This window comes from Cynoglossus semilaevis, chromosome 16 (assembly GCF_000523025.1).
Source record: "Cynoglossus semilaevis isolate Cse_v1.0 chromosome 16, Cse_v1.0, whole genome shotgun sequence".
NCBI classification, from domain to species: domain Eukaryota; kingdom Metazoa; phylum Chordata; class Actinopteri; order Pleuronectiformes; family Cynoglossidae; genus Cynoglossus; species Cynoglossus semilaevis.
This window is the reverse complement of record NC_024322.1, coordinates 10,508,533-10,525,831: the sequence shown is the minus strand read 5'-3', so window position 1 is coordinate 10,525,831 and position 17,299 is coordinate 10,508,533. Positions and strand designations below refer to the sequence as shown.

The following is a 17,299-nucleotide window of genomic DNA, read 5'->3' as shown; positions in this document are numbered from 1 at the left end:
CCCGATCACACCAGCACAGGTTTAATTCATCTGAGGAAGAACGCAGCCACCAGGGCATCTCTGTTTTACCAATGACGCGTTCAGACGGCTTTCATTGAACAAAAAAAAAGAAAGAAAAAACTAACTACCTCTTGCCTATTAAGTGTATTTTTCAGTGCTGTGTAAAATAAATTCTCATCTGACATTAAAAGCATGAGATAAGATCAAATAAGGTAGCTTGATTTCATACATAACAACCAGCAGAGGCCATCGTCGGGCACTCATTAGATCTGATCGACTCCGAAGATGTAAAACTGACTTCATTAGAGGAGTTGGCAGTGAGGATTGGTCTTGGACGCCTGTAAAATGAACAGTGTGTTCAGTGTTCAGTGATGGTGAATAACCCAACAATCTAATAACTCAGAGAACCTGAAGCCAAGTCTTCAACAGACCAGTGGCTGAAGCCACACTCACAGTCCAGCCAGTTCTTAAACTACAAACGCCCTGATACGCCGCTCACTACTGAGCCAACACTCCACTATCATGTCCCTGAATTGTAAGAAGCCCTCGCTGAAAAGGGTCAAAGGTCATGACCATGTGCTGCCAGACGCCTCAAAGAACCCATCATGCTCTGCTCTTATTATGCACATTCCCATGGAGACCAGCCCCCCGTCCCATTTGCAGGCTCCTTGTTCTGCTGCTGCTGCTGGTTGTTATAGAAACTGACGAGATATGCTTCACTATTTGTTGTGGGGTTTTTTTTCTCTTCTTCTGTCTCGATCTGACCTTGTGGTTATTTTCTAATCATGTCATCGCTCTGTGGTCAGAGGAGCATGTAAACAGAGTCAGGTCAGGGCGAAACATGCAGCAACATCATCGTCACACGTTAGAATGAAAACATATGAACGTGATTGATTCACCACCATGTCTGAAACTGTGAGATCACAAATGACGTTGAATCATTTAGTGTTTGGTTTTTATTCCTCTCCGACTTACTATAAAATATTTACGTTTTTTAATACAGAACTATTACATTTTCAAACACTCAGTGCTGTGTGATCATTTTCCCCAAAACTTTTATAGCGAACTAAAAATCCAATATCAATATGCAGTTCTGTGCGTAGTTTTTAACAATTGCAGATGAAGATTGTTTTGTGTTTTAATGTTGTGTTACTGAGAATTCTACTGCATTTTAACTATTTATAAGATAATTTTCTGCAATGGGCTTCATTTTGTTTTTTATTTAAGAAGAATAAATGCAGAGAGAACAAATTAAAGTGCTGAATTATATTGACAGTGAATAGGATTTCTTTTTCTTCTCATTTTTCTCTCTTAGATGCTTTTCTCTGGTGTCTCTCTCGCAACAAAAGTCTTAATTGTAAGAATAAAAAAGGAATAAATAAACTGTAATTACAGCATTTACTTTTACATTCAATTTTATAAAAATAAATATACATTCTGTTTTTAACAATTGCCAGTTTATTATAATTTTCTATAAAAATGTTTGGAATTAGTGGGTGCAGATTAAATGGATGTGAACGATAAAAAAGATAAATGAGCAGAAATATGCAGCAGGAAAAAAACATAGTGTGTACTTTTTAAAAAAATGTCAATTTAGTTCCAGGAAATTTAAAGTCAACTTTGTCTGAAAGACAAACCCATTTACAAGAAACCCAAACATTGACTACACAACCAAGAAATATGTTGAAATATAGTGTTCACTACTACAGCGCAGCGCCCCCCGATGTATGGGAGTAAACACCTTTGTAATTGTTGCAAATCACTTTGAACTTCAAACATTATGATGAAAGAAAAAAACCACAATGCCAAGCAAGAGAAGATCCTGAGCAAACAACAGTAGCAGCGAACAAAAACAAAAATAATGAAATAAAACTTCAGTTTCCTTTTTTTGTTTGAGCAATAACATCAGAAACGTGTTCAAACTGCAGGACACCAAACAGCAAACGACCAACGAGCTACAGAAACAGTCCAATCACAGGCAGGCAAGGCCAAATCAGCAGACTTACTTAAAGTTGGATGAAAGTGGTGCCGCACTGGTACGTCCATGGTACATGGAGGGGAAAAACGAACCAACAAAAACCAGCTGCTGGTTCTGCTGTACAGGAAGTGAGAAGCTGAAACAGAAGCAGAGGGAAAGACAGGTTTATATGATGACAGGGGAGGAGTTAACAACACACAGGTGTGGAGGGTAAGGCAATCACTGTGGAGGGAAACACAGGAGGAGTGTGAACACGTGAAGGCAGGAAGTGGGAAACCTGGGAAAAACAGACTTTCAAGAAATAAAAGTGTTACGACCCCAGAGGCGTTTTTCTATTTTTGTCTTTGGTTTGAGATTGGTTGTGGGTGTTTGACTCAGATACATAATTATAATAATAATAATAGTAATAGTAATGTAGAGCCTTGTTCATTCCACAATGGGGTAATTCACAGTGTGAGTCTCTGGTACCAACACAGGCGGGTTAGGAAGCACCGTTAGGGATGTGTGGTTCCTCTGGGAATCGAACCCAGGACTCTCTGCTCTCTGCTTACCAGGCGGGTGTCCACTCTCTGCTCTCTGCTTACCAGGCGGGACACCCACCTGGTAACAGCTACATTATGGTACCATAAAAATACAGTGTGAGTTTTTGCAATTGACATAGACCGCCACCGGAGGCGCTATCTTAGTACATGGTTGACACCCAGGAGGCGCCAACATGTGACATGTGTATCGTGCGAACTGATTGGTTCTCTGCTAAACTGTTTTGTTTTCAAATCGTCTGCCTTTTGGAGTGCGGTGAGGGCAGTCCGTCACCTCCTTCTTCCTCCTTGTCGTCTTCACCTGGACGTTCCAGTGAGAGCTCTGTGTGAGAATCTGATATAAATGACACAGAGATTTTCCGCTGAGGCCGAACCTAAAGAAAAGAACATTACAATGTGATTCTTCTTAGATTGAAATCTCTGTTTGTAGTGATAACGATAAACTTGCCTCCGACTTTTCCCTCAACTCAGCCAGATACAAACGCCTCGGATTCTTTTATGTGCACCGGCGTGTAATGAAGTCTGCAGGGCACAGGGATAGGACGGCAACTGTTCAGTGAAGCCGACAGATGAAAGTTTTCTGTCAATGAACTAGTCGACCAAAGTTTTGTTTCCTGGCAGCGTTATCTCACACTTTGTTCACGGAATTTTTAATGAAAAATGTCACCATTTTCCTCGTACTGCCAATAAATCCATCGAATGAAGGCATGAAACTGACTCTCAGCTCCATTTAAAGTGCAGTGTTGGCACAGTGTCAGTATCCCAGTGTAGGTTCATGTTAACCAATAAGGTCTCCACCTGGTGGAGACCTTCAGAAGGTCCCCATAAGGACACGGTGTTGGATTCCTCTGAAGAATGTCTCCACAAGTACAGTTATACCAGTGCTGTCCACTGCGCTGCAGTCCATCACCGCCCTCTAGGTCAACGCAGAATAGGAAGGGCTTAGCTCCCATTTGTCATGCAGACGTGCCGGTGTGTTCACTTTTTTATTTTGTTTTCTGCATCGAAGCAGAGTTAGTGCAGACGACGTGGAGTCGGACGATCGCAGAGAGCATCTGAGTTTCTCATCTGTAAAATATGAAATAAAAAAAATAAAAAAACCTTCTGAAGTGGCCGAGGAGAAAATAAAACACTGTAAGGTTATCTGGAGTAACAGAGTTTCAATTTTAATGTGCCACTGCATCTTCCCAGCAGAGAATGTAAAAGTATAATCGTTTTTAAGTGCATTATTTATGACTGTACATAAACCCAAACAGTGCAGCCGTATCATTGAGTCTCCAGTGTGGATTCTTAGAGCTGCAGCAGACGAGGTTAAGGACTGACTTCAGTGAAGAGAAGTTCACTGCTGCAGTACAAGAAAAATGTCAGATTTGTTCTTTGATTTTTTTTTTAAAGAAAGAAAGAACTGCAGTGGGCCACATGTTTGGTACTTGGAGGTGATCATCAACTGAAACCATCCACTCCAGACTGTGACTGGATTCCAAAATTGTGAGGATCAAAAAAAATAAATCATGTTAAAGTAACAGAAAACAACAACAACTGATACTTAAAAAAATGTCAGTGATTTATATAGTTATTGACCCCTGGTGCTATTCATAGTCTCTGAATGACAGTGAACGTGGCACTCAGTGGGTTTGTCTTATTAACTCTTGTCTGCACAGTTAAAAAAATAAATCTCCAATTTAACTAATTACATGAAAGTTACAGCATCCAACACTGCAGGCAGAAAAATCAAACAGAGAACTCTGTTATTGCTCATGACTGAGAACACACTGAGTGACAATAAACACCACTCCGTCCTGCGGCCTCCAGACTGTGACTGACTCTATTAAATGTATTTAGTGCGTGAAGTGAAAAGACTGAAAGGATCATGTTTCTTTTCATGTTTGATTATTTTATTGAACCGACACTTTTGTTTTGTCTTATTTTTAACAGGAGTTACTTTATTATTGTCTCCTGTCATGGTACCTCATGGAGAACATCATCAGCAGTAAGTCAGTAAAACTATGGCCGACGCGCTGAGCGACATAATGACCAAACAGATGAGAGTGTGGACTGACTAAAAAAATCCCTCCAATCTATGAAGTTACATTTGTTTTTCTTGGTATTTTTTCTGTATTAAAATTATTTATCTAACATGGAATGACTATTTCCCCCCATCTTGTTTTTCGTCAGGATAACGTCTTCATTAGAGACGCCGCCATCTTGGATCAATATGTTTTTGCATTAGCAGCAGATTAACTAAACACACTTCCTGCCTGAACAGTAACTAAAGACTAATGTATGATTTTCTCTGCCATCAAACCTCACCACGAGATATTGGTGCTTCCCACACATTAAAACAGAAGGATAAAGCATTAGGTGATGCTCTTTTCCCTTTTTCCTATGTTGACAGTTAACCACAGTTAACCACAGTTCACCAGCAGTTCACCACCAGTTCACCAGCAGTTCACCAGCAGTTCACCACCAGTTCACCAGCAGTTCACCACCAGTTAACCAGCAGTTAACCACAGTTCACCACCAGTTACCCAGCAGTTCACCACCAGTTCACCAGCAGTTCACCACAGTTAACCACCAGTTAACCACCAGTTAACCACCAGTTCACCACCAGTTCACCACCAGTTAACCAGCAGTTAACCAGCAGTTAACTAATTAACCATTTTTTCCTCCAATCTGCCGTCCTTCTTAATGATTATCCTGCAAAAAAAAACAAAAAAAAAACTTGATTCTTCAGCCTGACTGATGGATTATTTTCTTAATTAACCAGAGGGGGCAGCAGCAGTGTCAAGTGCTGGGGGAAATCGTTTTTTTAAATTTTATTTTAATTTACATTTTACTGGTTTAATTAGCTTTTTATTATATCACCAAATCCTTTGTTTGTTGGCCTCACAAACCGTTTCCTCGGCGGCAGCTGCTTTGTGTTTGCTGCAGATAGGCTGTTGTCGACTCTTTATTCCTAAATCCTGTGACATAACTGTAATTTCTCCATAATGCAGTGGTGTGATTCGCTGTCGCTGTGGGGCTGTAAGAGCGTGTCGTTCTGTCTTGTTCCCTTTCCCTTTTATTTTAACGAAATTCTACAGCAGGCAGTCAGAGCTCTGTCAGCTCTCACTCTGAACTCCTTCCAGTGCTCAATCAATAATAACGCTCCTTTTTTTTCTTCTTCACCCCTCCTCCTCCCCCGTCTCTCTATTACTCTCCCTCCATTCTTTCTCTTTGCAGGTAAACACAGCCACATGGGTGAAGCCCACTGAACCGTACGTCCTCCCTTTGATCCCTCACCCGTTTCCTTTAATACCGACACCTTTACTGTACGCCAGCATGACGTCCACCAGCCAGCTGTTTGGTTTGGCCGAGCTGGGACTGAAGTGTGACCAGGAGATTGAGAGGAAATATGAGATAGTGCCGTCGGTGGTCTGCTCCATGTGCTGCCTCTTTGGAATCATCTACTGCTTCTTCGGTGAGTGAGGTGTCGTCAGATCTCTGGTGGTCAGGTGTGGGGGAAAATAACCAAATTCCAGTCACTGATATGACAGAGAGCCATTGTTCATATCACTGAGGCTAAATGTGTTCAAAACACCACCAGTCACCACAGATGAGGTGGAGTCAACGCAACAGGACAAGATTTATTCTGGATATGTGCGAGTGCTGCAAATTTATTGGATTATTGATCAAACATGGAACCAGAGAGCCCTGAACTCCCTGCTGTTGATCATGTTTCTGACATTAGGAGCTGCACACAGAGCTTCTCTTGTTACCGAGCGCACGAATCGATGCCGAAGTGAAGCGTTAACACGAGACGAGTGTGGTTCCTGGGCGTTACTGGAACGCAAGGTGGTTGTCATCTTTTTGAACCAAACTGGTTTGGTACATAAACCACCAGTATTTTCAACTGTTGTTCTACTGGATTCCATTCATTCAAAATGCGTTTTTTGTTGACAGTAAATAGACACAGAACTAGGATGAAAAGAACAAAAATATTTATCGCCATACTTTTTTCATCTTTCTACTTCACCGACAGATTAGTGCGAAATCACATTACAATCACAGAAATGTGATGTAATGTCAACATATCAGACTTATTTGGGGCCTGAACTCCGTCACTAGCTACACTGCACTGCTGTGGCTAATGTTAGCGCTGGAGTCTGTGCTACAGACGTTGTCTGACAACAACAAAAATTTCTAAAACATCCTGAAAGTTTTGGGAAGTCGCATCTTAAAACTCAACTCCAAGACAGGAAATACATCCATCGCTGCTCAGACGGATGAAAGGACTGGACTGAAAAAAAAAAAATTAGACAGAAATGGATTAATTCCTCAAGACGTTATTTGCTAATCACAAAGGAATCAGGTTATTTCGGGTTAACACATGCTGCACAAAAACATGTCCAGCAAATAATGTGCAGTTCCGTGTGTTTGAACTGAACTGAAAAGTTTTATTCTTGACTTTGAAAAGGCGCTGACGCCCCGCTGCCTTCTGAAAATGCTATTTGCTCCTCATTTCCTTCTCTCTTTGAACTCCCTCTCACCACAGCGGAGATAACGGCTCGTAATTATCTCGCACTGTCAGCGGACCGTCTTTTGTCTTTTTTAAAACTCCTCTGGGTCGTTTAACTCACACACTCAATGACCCTGGGTCCATTCAAACGCTCCAGCACAAACTCCTCACTCCAGCTTTTGTTTTTTGCGGCCGGAGAAAGTAATCGACTTCTTCATAAGTGTAAAAGAGCCGTCCTAACGAGTTTGGCTCCAATGTCGTTACAGCAAACAGCAGTCAATAAATAATTAGAAACTGTTAGCCACCGCTACGGCATAGCAGTTTGTGCTGCTGTAAAAACGTTTTCGGTTGAAAATGTGCACAGTAAGGAGAGGAAGAACACGAAGACGTTTACACTCTGAGTGTCTCGGTTGTATTTGTCCTGTATTTTTTTATCCAGCTCTCCCCACATATTTGTCTTGTGCTCGTCTTAGTCCCTGCCAGGATGTGGACACAGGAAAAACGCTGCACGCTAACGTCTTTTTATGTTTGTTTTGCTCGTTCCAGAAGAGACGTGTAAGAAAGACTCGCGTCTTAACTGGTGTCAGAGCCACGAGACACACATCGGTGTTAATCAGTTACAAGGACAAAACTACATCAGCTCATTATTTGCATCAGTCTTCAGAGATAAGAGATTCCTTGTATAATTTATTTCTTTGGGATTCATTCAGTAACGTGGATGGATTTCTTGTTTGCACTTTATAGCCCCACTATAGCGGGGTAATTATTGTGAGTAAACTATAAAACAGATAAAATCACAGCCTTAAATCTTTCGCCACTTTACCATCTTGGCAGCAGCGATAAACACTTTCACAAACTGTAAAAATGTCAGTCTAATTGTCCAGCGCTGTAATTTAGGGCTCAAGAAAAAAAAAACATACTTTCAGAGATAAATGACAGAAATGTTTTTTTTTCATGCTGTGAGCGCGCTGAGAGCATACAGATGGACAGGGTGGGATTTACTGAGGCATATAGGCAGCATTAACATTCCCTGTATATGTCTGAGTAGCACTGGTGCCAACGTCTGCATTACAAACAGTTTGCCCCAAAACACTGGCTGCATGTAACGACACTGTGTTTACGGCCCTACACTGAAAAGACTCCGTGTCTTCACCGGACTCCACAGCAAAGTCAAGCACCTTGGTTTCAACCTGTTTTTTATTTTAATACATGTTGACTGTGGTCAACTATATTTATTTTTAAGATAGATATTTTTATAGACAGAATATATATCAATTTAAATTTTCCTCTTTCCAAGCATACAGCTTAGACCAGGCATGGGCAAACTACGGCCCGGGGGCCAAATGCGACCCATTTAGCTCTTTAATCCGGCCCGCCAAACTTTTCCAAATTATATAATTTACTTATATTATCATTATACTTCTGCCTTTTTCCAGCAATACCCACATTTTCCCAATAGACGGCGTAGAAAATGCTAAAGCATCAAAGCATTTTTAGATGTCATTGACTTTCATTTATCTTAGTTCACATGAACGCTCCATCCACCCCCCCCCCCCCCCCCCCCCCCCCCCCCCCGTTCTATTTTAGGACAATTGTGGCGAGTCAAAAAATGTGCCCATGCCTGGCTGAGGATTTCTCTCGCCAAATGTGTATGCTAGCATTTCCCTAGTACTTAACAATGATGTAACCCTTCAAAACATATTTCTAACTGAACCAAGATGGCGGCATGAGCTGGTTAGGTGGCTAAAGGCCTTTCGTTATGGATGGAATTTTCAGCGTTTTTTTTTTTTTGGTGTGTGTCGTTTTACCGTGGTTTAATCTACGCATGGTTGTTGTTATTGTTATCTTAGCATCTTTTTATTCTATTCCATCCATCCACCACAGAGGATTTGAAGCATCTGTATGAAGTCAGATTTTTTTTTTTTTTTTTGCACTCGGTTTGGCAGAAAATGTCAAGCGTGCCCTCAGGCTGGTGTCAGACAAAAGAGCATGTTCAGTGTCACTTTGAATGCAGGAGAAAGCAAAGAGAGAGAGAGACGAGCTGAAGCGAAATGAAGGAAGATTAAACACAAAACAAAGAGGCTTTGATGACTGCGAAGAAGGGAAAACAACCAGGGACAGCAAAAAAAGGGATCTAGAACCGATGAAAAGTAAAGTAGCAGAGCTATGAAAGAGTGGGTGAGTATTGAGATTGATGGCACTGTCAATACTTCATCATAAAAAAATGAACCTGAAGTCATTGTTGCGGTTTCTGCCACTGTACCTGAAGAGAGGACACACGGCTGCCTTTAAAGAAAAAATAAAAATAAAGGCCATAAATGAGGTGGTCACAGGGGAGACTGGGTTGAATGAAAGGGAGAGTATTGTTTGGCTCAGCTGTGCAATGCCTGATTACACAAAGATAACAATCTGCCGTTGGTTTCCCCTGAGACGGTCCAGTCACGGTAAAAAAAAAAAAGAAGTTGCAGAGAGAAACAGGGATTCAGACGCTGATAAACACAGAAACGAAGACCAATGAGGTTTAGAGTCTCAGTTATTTAAGCTGTAATTGCTCGTGCGTCGTTGCTCATTTCAGCAAAGCAAATTAAAGGTGGAGATAAAACTGGTGAGAGATAAGGCCAAACAGGGCAAGATGCACGGTGAGGGAAATTAGAAAGAAGGCAGCTGTTATTTAAGCGACTGTTGACTAATGAAGGTGGATGACCTTATATTGTTACGGAGATTATCATATTTAGAACGTTTTCACCAAGGTCTGTGCCCCAAGAACATGATGCTTCTCTGTTTTTCCACCAAGCTCTTCCTTTAGTTACTTCTCTGTGTTTATATGTGATGTTTCAATTTTACAGCCCTTTTGCAAAGAAAGCAGAAAATGTAAATTCAATTACCAGCTCAAATGGAGAAAGAAAATGCATTCATGGAGTGAAAATGGCTTTTAGTTGGTTGGTTTTTCTGGTTGCTCCCGCCGACTCTGTTTACCCGCGATAGCATCACAGTGTTCTGTTTGTCTTCTCTCCTCCAGGCTATCGATGCTTTAAGGCCGTGTTGTTCCTCACGGGCCTCATGTTTGGCTCTGTGGTCATCTTCATGCTGTGCTACAAAGAGAGAGTGATGGACACGCAGCTGAGCGTCGAGGCTTCGGTCGGCATCGGCCTTGGGATCGGGACCCTGTGCGGTCTAGTGACCATGCTGGTTCGTAGCGTGGGACTGTTCATGGTGGGCCTGCTGCTGGGCCTGTTGGTGGGCGTGGCCTCACTGGTGGTAAGACATACAGTCAAACGTATAGTCTGTAGTTTAGTCATTTGAATGTATTTCTATGACAGCTCAGCGCTGTCATGGTTTGTCTGTACCAGGGGCTCTTGTTGCTAACGCTAACATGCTAGCAGTGAGGTGATACTTTTGAAATATCTCGACTAACTTGTATAATTCCAAAACAGCCTGAACTCATTTTAGGTAAATAAATAAATCTCTTGAGGCTTTGAGGGACACGGTTGGTGAAAGGAGTGACTGATAATAAATAATTAGACTGAAAACCATTGAAATTTTTATTCCGGGGGAGACATTTATTGCCAATAATAAAGAACTCTGTTTATTTCAGAGTTCAGTAGAAAACATGGCCCATAAAACACACTTGTTTGTTTTTAACTAAACCTTAGGGTCAGGGACGGTTCGGTGAACGTGTAGCATCATTGTAGGGTGGGGTGGGGGGGGCATCAGAGATGATCAGAGACACAGCCAAACTAAAACTCTGCTTTTGTAATTAAAATAATGTTTTTGTAATAGACAACAAGAATGAGTTTTCACTGCAGGGTCTCCACTAAGATACTTAATTTGATTAGTGATAACAAAAAATAATTGATCACTTAACATTCTCATCACAACTAAAATGTCTGATGCTGAAAGAATGATGGGAACAGTAACAATAAGTGTCAAACATATGGCCCGAGGCCAAAACTGGCCCGCTAGGATGTTTAAATCAGCCCACTTGATGAATTTAAAAAATTCACAAACACAACATGAAAACAACAAGGTAAAAAACATGAGCTTATTGTTATTTAGAGTTAATCATGTTATGACTGTACTGGTCCGACCCACTTGACATCTAATTAGGTTGTATCCAGCCCCAGAATCAAAATTAGTTTGACACCCCTGTTATAGAATACATTAATGAACATTTAAAGTTAAAAGGTCAATGCACCCAATTGTAGCCAAAAGGCTCATTTTCATCGACATTCCTCCTGCCAGAACGAGCGTCACAATTTGATCCAAAGAACCCTAGAAGTAGGCACCTGGACTGGCTTGGTTTTTTGTAGCCTTTTCTCCTCTCACCAAGAGGCTTCTTCAGTTCTAACTGACTGCTGGGAGAATCCTGGGACTGAGCCTCCAGGGACTGAACCCCAGAGAGTCACACAACAAAACAAAACAGTTCTTTCACAAAGGGGTTGAGGGATGCAGCCGACCGTTTGGGTCTGTGTGGTTTATCCTGTAAGACTTTACTAGGAAGAGAACTCAGAACCACAGCGTCAGCAGTGGAAAGTTGGTGTTCTGAGCCACTTAGCGTAGGAGTGGGCTTAATCAGAATCAGAACTAGAAGTACTTTGTCGATCCCCAGGGGGAGATTGTTGTACCTAAAGCTGCTCCTGCCGGAGCATTACAAAAAGAGCAAAGAGAATGTACTGGGCTTCCTAAAAATATACAATAAGACATGATTATATTTACAAATATAATTCAATCTGTTTCCTAATTTAAGTGTTTATTAAAAATAACTTTACCCCCATCTCTACGTCTCCCTCATCAGGTCATGGAGGAGTTCTACCACCCCAAGACAGTCTGGGTTCCTCTGGGTATACTCCTCGGTTCCGGGACGTTATTTGCTGTCCTTACTCTTCAGTGGCAGTGCTGTTTTGTCACTCTCTCTACTGCCACCTTTGGGTCAGCTATCATCACTGTCACCGTGGATTACTTTATAGAGATGTTCGCCCTGGTGCATTACATCTATGAGAGACTCAAGGTATGGTCACGTGGTCGTCTGCGTCCGTCTGAAAGAAAATGTTTATTTTTGTGGTACGTTTGAAAGGGCTCGATATCAAAGGTGAATGATCCCGTGTGGAAGATCGTTCGCTGGAGGCACTCGTCTTGGTTTGCAATATCCGTGAAAGAAAGGGAGAGACAGACAGACTGTCGAAGAGAGTGACAGATAAAAAAAACAAGTATTGATTCTTTAACAGAGAAGCCGACAGCTGCAGTGATTTTAGACGATTATGATACACTTTATGGACTAAACTAAAGTTTGCCGGGAGATTTTTGTTTTGTTTTGTTTGCAAGTGGGGATTGAAAGCTTCTCTTTAACCAGCAGTGCTGAAAATCTCCTTAATTAACTGAATTAGCTGGCTGTGATTAGGAAGGGTAGAACGCGGGGAAGTCAATCTTTGAAGATATCTTTTCAATTAGCCGAGTTAGCTGGGTGTGATGGAAAAGTCAGGGAACTTGGGGAAGCCAAAGTTGATGAACAAATCTTTCAGTCAGCAACACGGTTATGAAAAACGAATACCCATAAAACCTAGAGTGAAACCTAGAGTGTAAAGTTATATAAGAGAGAGAATTTCTATTTCTGAGGTGTGAGGATGTTTATCCAGGAACACAGAGACTCTGGGTTTGGTAAATAGTCTCGGTTACAGAAGCGACAGGATGTGTTCAGTGTTCATGTTGTGGTGGGGATATTAGAATACTCACAATTTCCCTTTTTTTCTGTTTTTCGTGTTGCTACTTAAATGAGTCTGACCTCAGTTACAGAGTCTGAAAGTGCTGTTTGTGTCGGACTGTGACGGACTTGTGAAACGGAGGACGAATAATGAGCCGATCTTTGAAAATACATTTCGATTAAAGCCACACAGCAGGCTGCAGGATTTAGTTCAAGTGTATTAAGATGAAACAGAGAGATCTGATATTATATTATTGTTGTTCTCGCTGGTAAACAATCACAACATTATCTTTGATGAATCCAAACCATTTGTTTGTTTGTAGTTTCCTTCACTTTGCTTTTCTGTGAAAGTGAATTTGCAGTTATGATCATTGTCAGGGTGTGTTCACATGTTACTGATGGTCTGGTACATTTTACAGTAGGTAAATAAAGGGCTCAGCTAATACAACTCTAAGAATGTTGCAATGTAATGTTAACACAAAGGAACTCATTGTGGCTTAATGTAAACAATTTGTAATTAAAATGAAAATAATGCTGTGGTACCGTTGTTGATTTATCTCAATTAATCGTGATTAATCATGAACAATTCCGATCACCACTAATCACGATTAATTGTGAATAATCGACAGCTACTGGGGTGTATATATGTGTGTGTGTGTGTGTGTGTTACCGATTATTCCTCTTTTTACAGGTGGCACCAAAGAAACCAGTGTGCTGGTTTACTTGGGTCATCATGGGGGTGTGGCCTGTCCTGGCCATGCTTGGAGTTCTCATCCAATGGAAAGTCACCGCAGAGGGATTTTCACACACAGAAGGTGAGTCCTGTAGCTGTACGAGAAACCCAGACTCATTTTGTCATGTTGAAAAGCCATGACAGGATACAGATGAAAACACGTGGCTAAAGCAGTGTAATACGAAGGCTCCCAACACATGAGGGAGTGTATGGGGAACTGGAGGCGGTTTTAGACGATGTGGAGTGAAATCTTTTCAGGACATTGTGACGTCAAACAGCAGTAACACCAGCTATTATCTACAAATAGATTGTTGCCATAATTCAGACACCGGGGAAAGGCTGAGGACTAAAACCAGGCACTTGCAGACACAGCAGGCTTCAGAATTACTTGTCAAAAACGGGCTTATTCAGCAAATTTAAGCCAGCACTCAGGAGGCAAACAAATCTAACGCTGCAGATCAAAGACAGATTTACTGACATATAGACTGAGACGGGATACAGACAGGTCCATGCAGATATGCACAGGGATGGGGGCAAAACTGTGACATTCTGGGCCTGGGCTCCTGACAATGTTCTGATGAAAAAAGAAGAAGATGAAGCAGCAGGAGAGCTGGTGGACGTGGAGGTCACCTGCTATAGAAATTGCTGAACAAAGAAATAAATCCTATTGAAAAAACAGCAGCAGATTGAAAGTGTCAAAATCTCGACGAAATGTTTTACTCCAGCGTCCGTCCGTTACAGAGAACGATCAGTTTCATTCACCTTAACGTTGGAAATAAACAGTCTGACAGGACAGTTGACAGTCTGTCAATGCTTTTGAATTTGAAGGGTTAGCTTAACATTGGATTCTTTTTATTGCACAAAAGATGAGAGTTTTCTTTTTGGCTTTGGTTCAACCAAGGCCATGACAAGCTGCTGTGATACATCGAGAAATACTTTTAATAAGCTACAGAAAGTGATTTTTTTTAAACATAAAGTGCTCCAAAATCAACCACCACACAGACGGCTTCAGACAGAGGTGACGTTATTATACACTAACCACAGAGAAGGAGCTGATGGAAGATCTGTAAATGGATTCTTCTTCTCAGAAAGGTTGTTTTTCCTAAATAAGAGCTGACTTTCAGAAATCCTGGGGAACATGGTGGATCAAAACCATGCCATAACCCTGACTCGGTTCAACCTTCACCTGAGCACAGTCAAAAACCACACGTTACCATGGCACCAAACGTTGTAGAGTTCTGGCCAAACTGAAGCTGCACCACGCAAGACATTGCATTAGTAAAAAAACATATACTTTTCTGAACGTAGCAACACATGAGATGACACTCATGACATGAGATGCAATTGAAGCAACAGTTTCAGACCTTGTCGTCGAGTGTCTGCCGACTACACTGACTATATTTGTGGAATACTAGATGAATCTTTTAGGGGAGATGTTGAAAAAGAGTCAACGTCGACGACTGTGAAAAACCAATACTTCAAGGTGAAGACATTTTACCACACTCTTGTATCTGGACTGGAATGTGGAAATAATCTGACTCTGAGTAAAGGAAATATTGAAAAATAAGACAGAAAAATAACTCACGGGTGCTGACGAAAGGCAAGAATATAGACGAAATGGCCAATGGATTTATCGCAAATGAAATTTGCAAAATGTCACGATGACTAACTTTCACCTGTAACAGAGCTCACGTTGACCAGCTTTGGTAGAGTGCTAGCAAAGCTGCTATTACGCTAGTATGCTAACATTCACCCATATGTGGTGTGCATGCATCACTGACCTTCGAGGTTCATTTGTTCCTTAATGAAATCCTGATTTAATCAAATGACAGTAGTTCTTTTTCAGGAAACAGAAAAATGTGGTTCATGCTAAAAGTTTGGAGGTAAAATATTTTTCTTTGCAAATTGTGTTTCCATAAAAACAATTTTCCTATTTTATTCATAGTAAATTGAAAGAAAAAAAAATCCTTTCTGCCAAACCCGCGTCATTCGGTCTATATTGTAGTGTTCATCCAATTTCACTGGAATAAACAAAGAAAAAATCAAGGAAAATGGGCAGTAATTGGGAACAGTTAGAGAGCAGGTGTGGTGGGGGAAGGGCGGTGGTGTGAGGGTGTTGAACTGGGGCATCATGGGTAACTGGAGCAAGTAGAGCAGTGAGGCCAGTCTGTCACCACCTGACTGAACAGCATTTAGGACATGGGGGTTTAATTTATATTTATTATGTGGGCCTTAACTCCACATACATTTTATCAAACACCCTGTAAACTGACACACAAACACACTTTTCTATTATTATTAAGTGGAACCAAAATCAAACTAGAGGTCGTGAGCTCCAAACTGCACTCATGTCGCCATGTCTCCTTGACTTGACTGAACATGCTGTTTAGTTTTTTGGAGACCTTTAACTATAACACTGAAGTCAACCTTAACCCAAACTAAATATAGACTGGACTCAGCACCTCACCGAGCACCCCCGAAGACCCTCGCCCTCCTCCTTAAAATGTTAGCTTTATGGAGTTTTATGGTCTCTGTGTTGAAGCCTCACACACACACACACACACACACACACACACACACTGAGAGAAGCTCGTGATCAAGGGCCTAATGTGGGGTGATCTTAGGAAGAGAAAAGAGAGTATCATTAAGCTGTTTTCCTCACAGATGGCGCCTCATTAGCTGTCCACCTGCACAAAGAAACACACACACACTTCTTAATAACCTCTCTCGCTCTCTCTCTCTCTCTCTCCCACACACACACACACACATTGGTGTTGTGCTCCTGCATTCCCTGGTGCCTCACACCAACCTTAACTATTGTCTCTAAATCCTAATCTTAATTCTCACCCACTGATCTGGCTCTTACTCCAATCCAAACTCTGAATTAAAGGTCAAAGATCAAGATATACTTTTACTCATTAGGGATCTGACAAAATGTCCCAACAGAGACAAAGTGTCCACACATCAATAGTATGTGTCCCCTCTCTCTCCAGTCACACACACACACACAAAAATTCTGTATGTGTGTATGTGTGTGTGTGTGTGTGTCCTCCATTCTTCACACTGACCCTAATCTGCAGCTGCGCTAAAGAACTGAAATGCCTACAATCACAGCCGTGCCCAAAAATAATCAGATGACTAATCAATGGGCAGTGCAACAGAACGGAATTTGTCCAACCTACGCAGTGAGAAGAGTGGATATAACACTCACCCACTCACAATATGCCAGGACACGGAGTATCTGGGCGCTCAAAGAGCAGAAATGTATTCCAACTGGGAAAAAAAAAATTAAAAAACAATAACTTTTTTTCCCTTCCATACACTGAGAGAACAAAGGAAGATCATTCAAATGTTGAACTTAATCCGACGTGGATTCAGTCCATTTTGTGTTTTGAATCTACCATTTCTTCCCTCACCCCCTCTTTTATTTTTCTTTCACACCACCGTACCTCACCCTTCTCCCTCCAGTGGTTTTGAGCCGACAGCAGCGGAGGGTTCAGCTCATGCGCATCCGGCAGCGTGAGGAGAGACTAAAAAAGGAGCGGGAGACCAAGAAGAAGAAAAAACGCCAGAGCAACAAGCCCAGCCACAAGCCGAAGAGCATCACTCCTCACCACCATCAGCAGTACCACCACCCGGCGGTGTCTCACCCACATCACCAAAGCCAGAGCTCCCAGCCTCCAAAGATCCCTCCTCCTCAGACTGAGCCCGGGTACCACCGCAAGGCCAACCCCAAGAGACGCTTCGATGGAGATGTGCTGTCACCGGTAGGATTGAAAAAAAAAGTTGTTTTTTCACGTTGCTGCTTGAAGTTGTCTTTATATTTAAATGCCATAATGTCTTCACTCGTCCA

At 41.7% G+C, this 17,299-nt stretch overlaps 2 protein-coding genes across 2 annotated transcripts in view; one reads left to right on the top strand and one right to left on the bottom strand.

The window, feature by feature from the left end:
- bin1a (bridging integrator 1a) overlaps positions 1 to 2,391 on the bottom strand; it is a 25,881-nt gene extending 23,490 nt beyond the window's left edge. Inside the window, exon 1 of the mRNA XM_017040104.2 lies at positions 2,007 to 2,391. Coding sequence (XP_016895593.2) covers positions 2,007 to 2,046 — 40 coding nt within the window. The 5' untranslated portion in view covers positions 2,047 to 2,391. The remainder of the gene's footprint in view (positions 1 to 2,006) is intronic.
- tmem198aa (transmembrane protein 198aa) overlaps positions 1 to 17,299 on the top strand; it is a 31,384-nt gene that overhangs the window by 10,756 nt on the left and 3,329 nt on the right. Inside the window, exons 2-6 of the mRNA XM_017040122.2 lie at positions 5,740 to 5,977; positions 10,035 to 10,273; positions 11,811 to 12,023; positions 13,405 to 13,528; positions 16,915 to 17,213. Coding sequence (XP_016895611.1) covers positions 5,839 to 5,977; positions 10,035 to 10,273; positions 11,811 to 12,023; positions 13,405 to 13,528; positions 16,915 to 17,213 — 1,014 coding nt within the window. The 5' untranslated portion in view covers positions 5,740 to 5,838. The remainder of the gene's footprint in view (positions 1 to 5,739; positions 5,978 to 10,034; positions 10,274 to 11,810; positions 12,024 to 13,404; positions 13,529 to 16,914; positions 17,214 to 17,299) is intronic.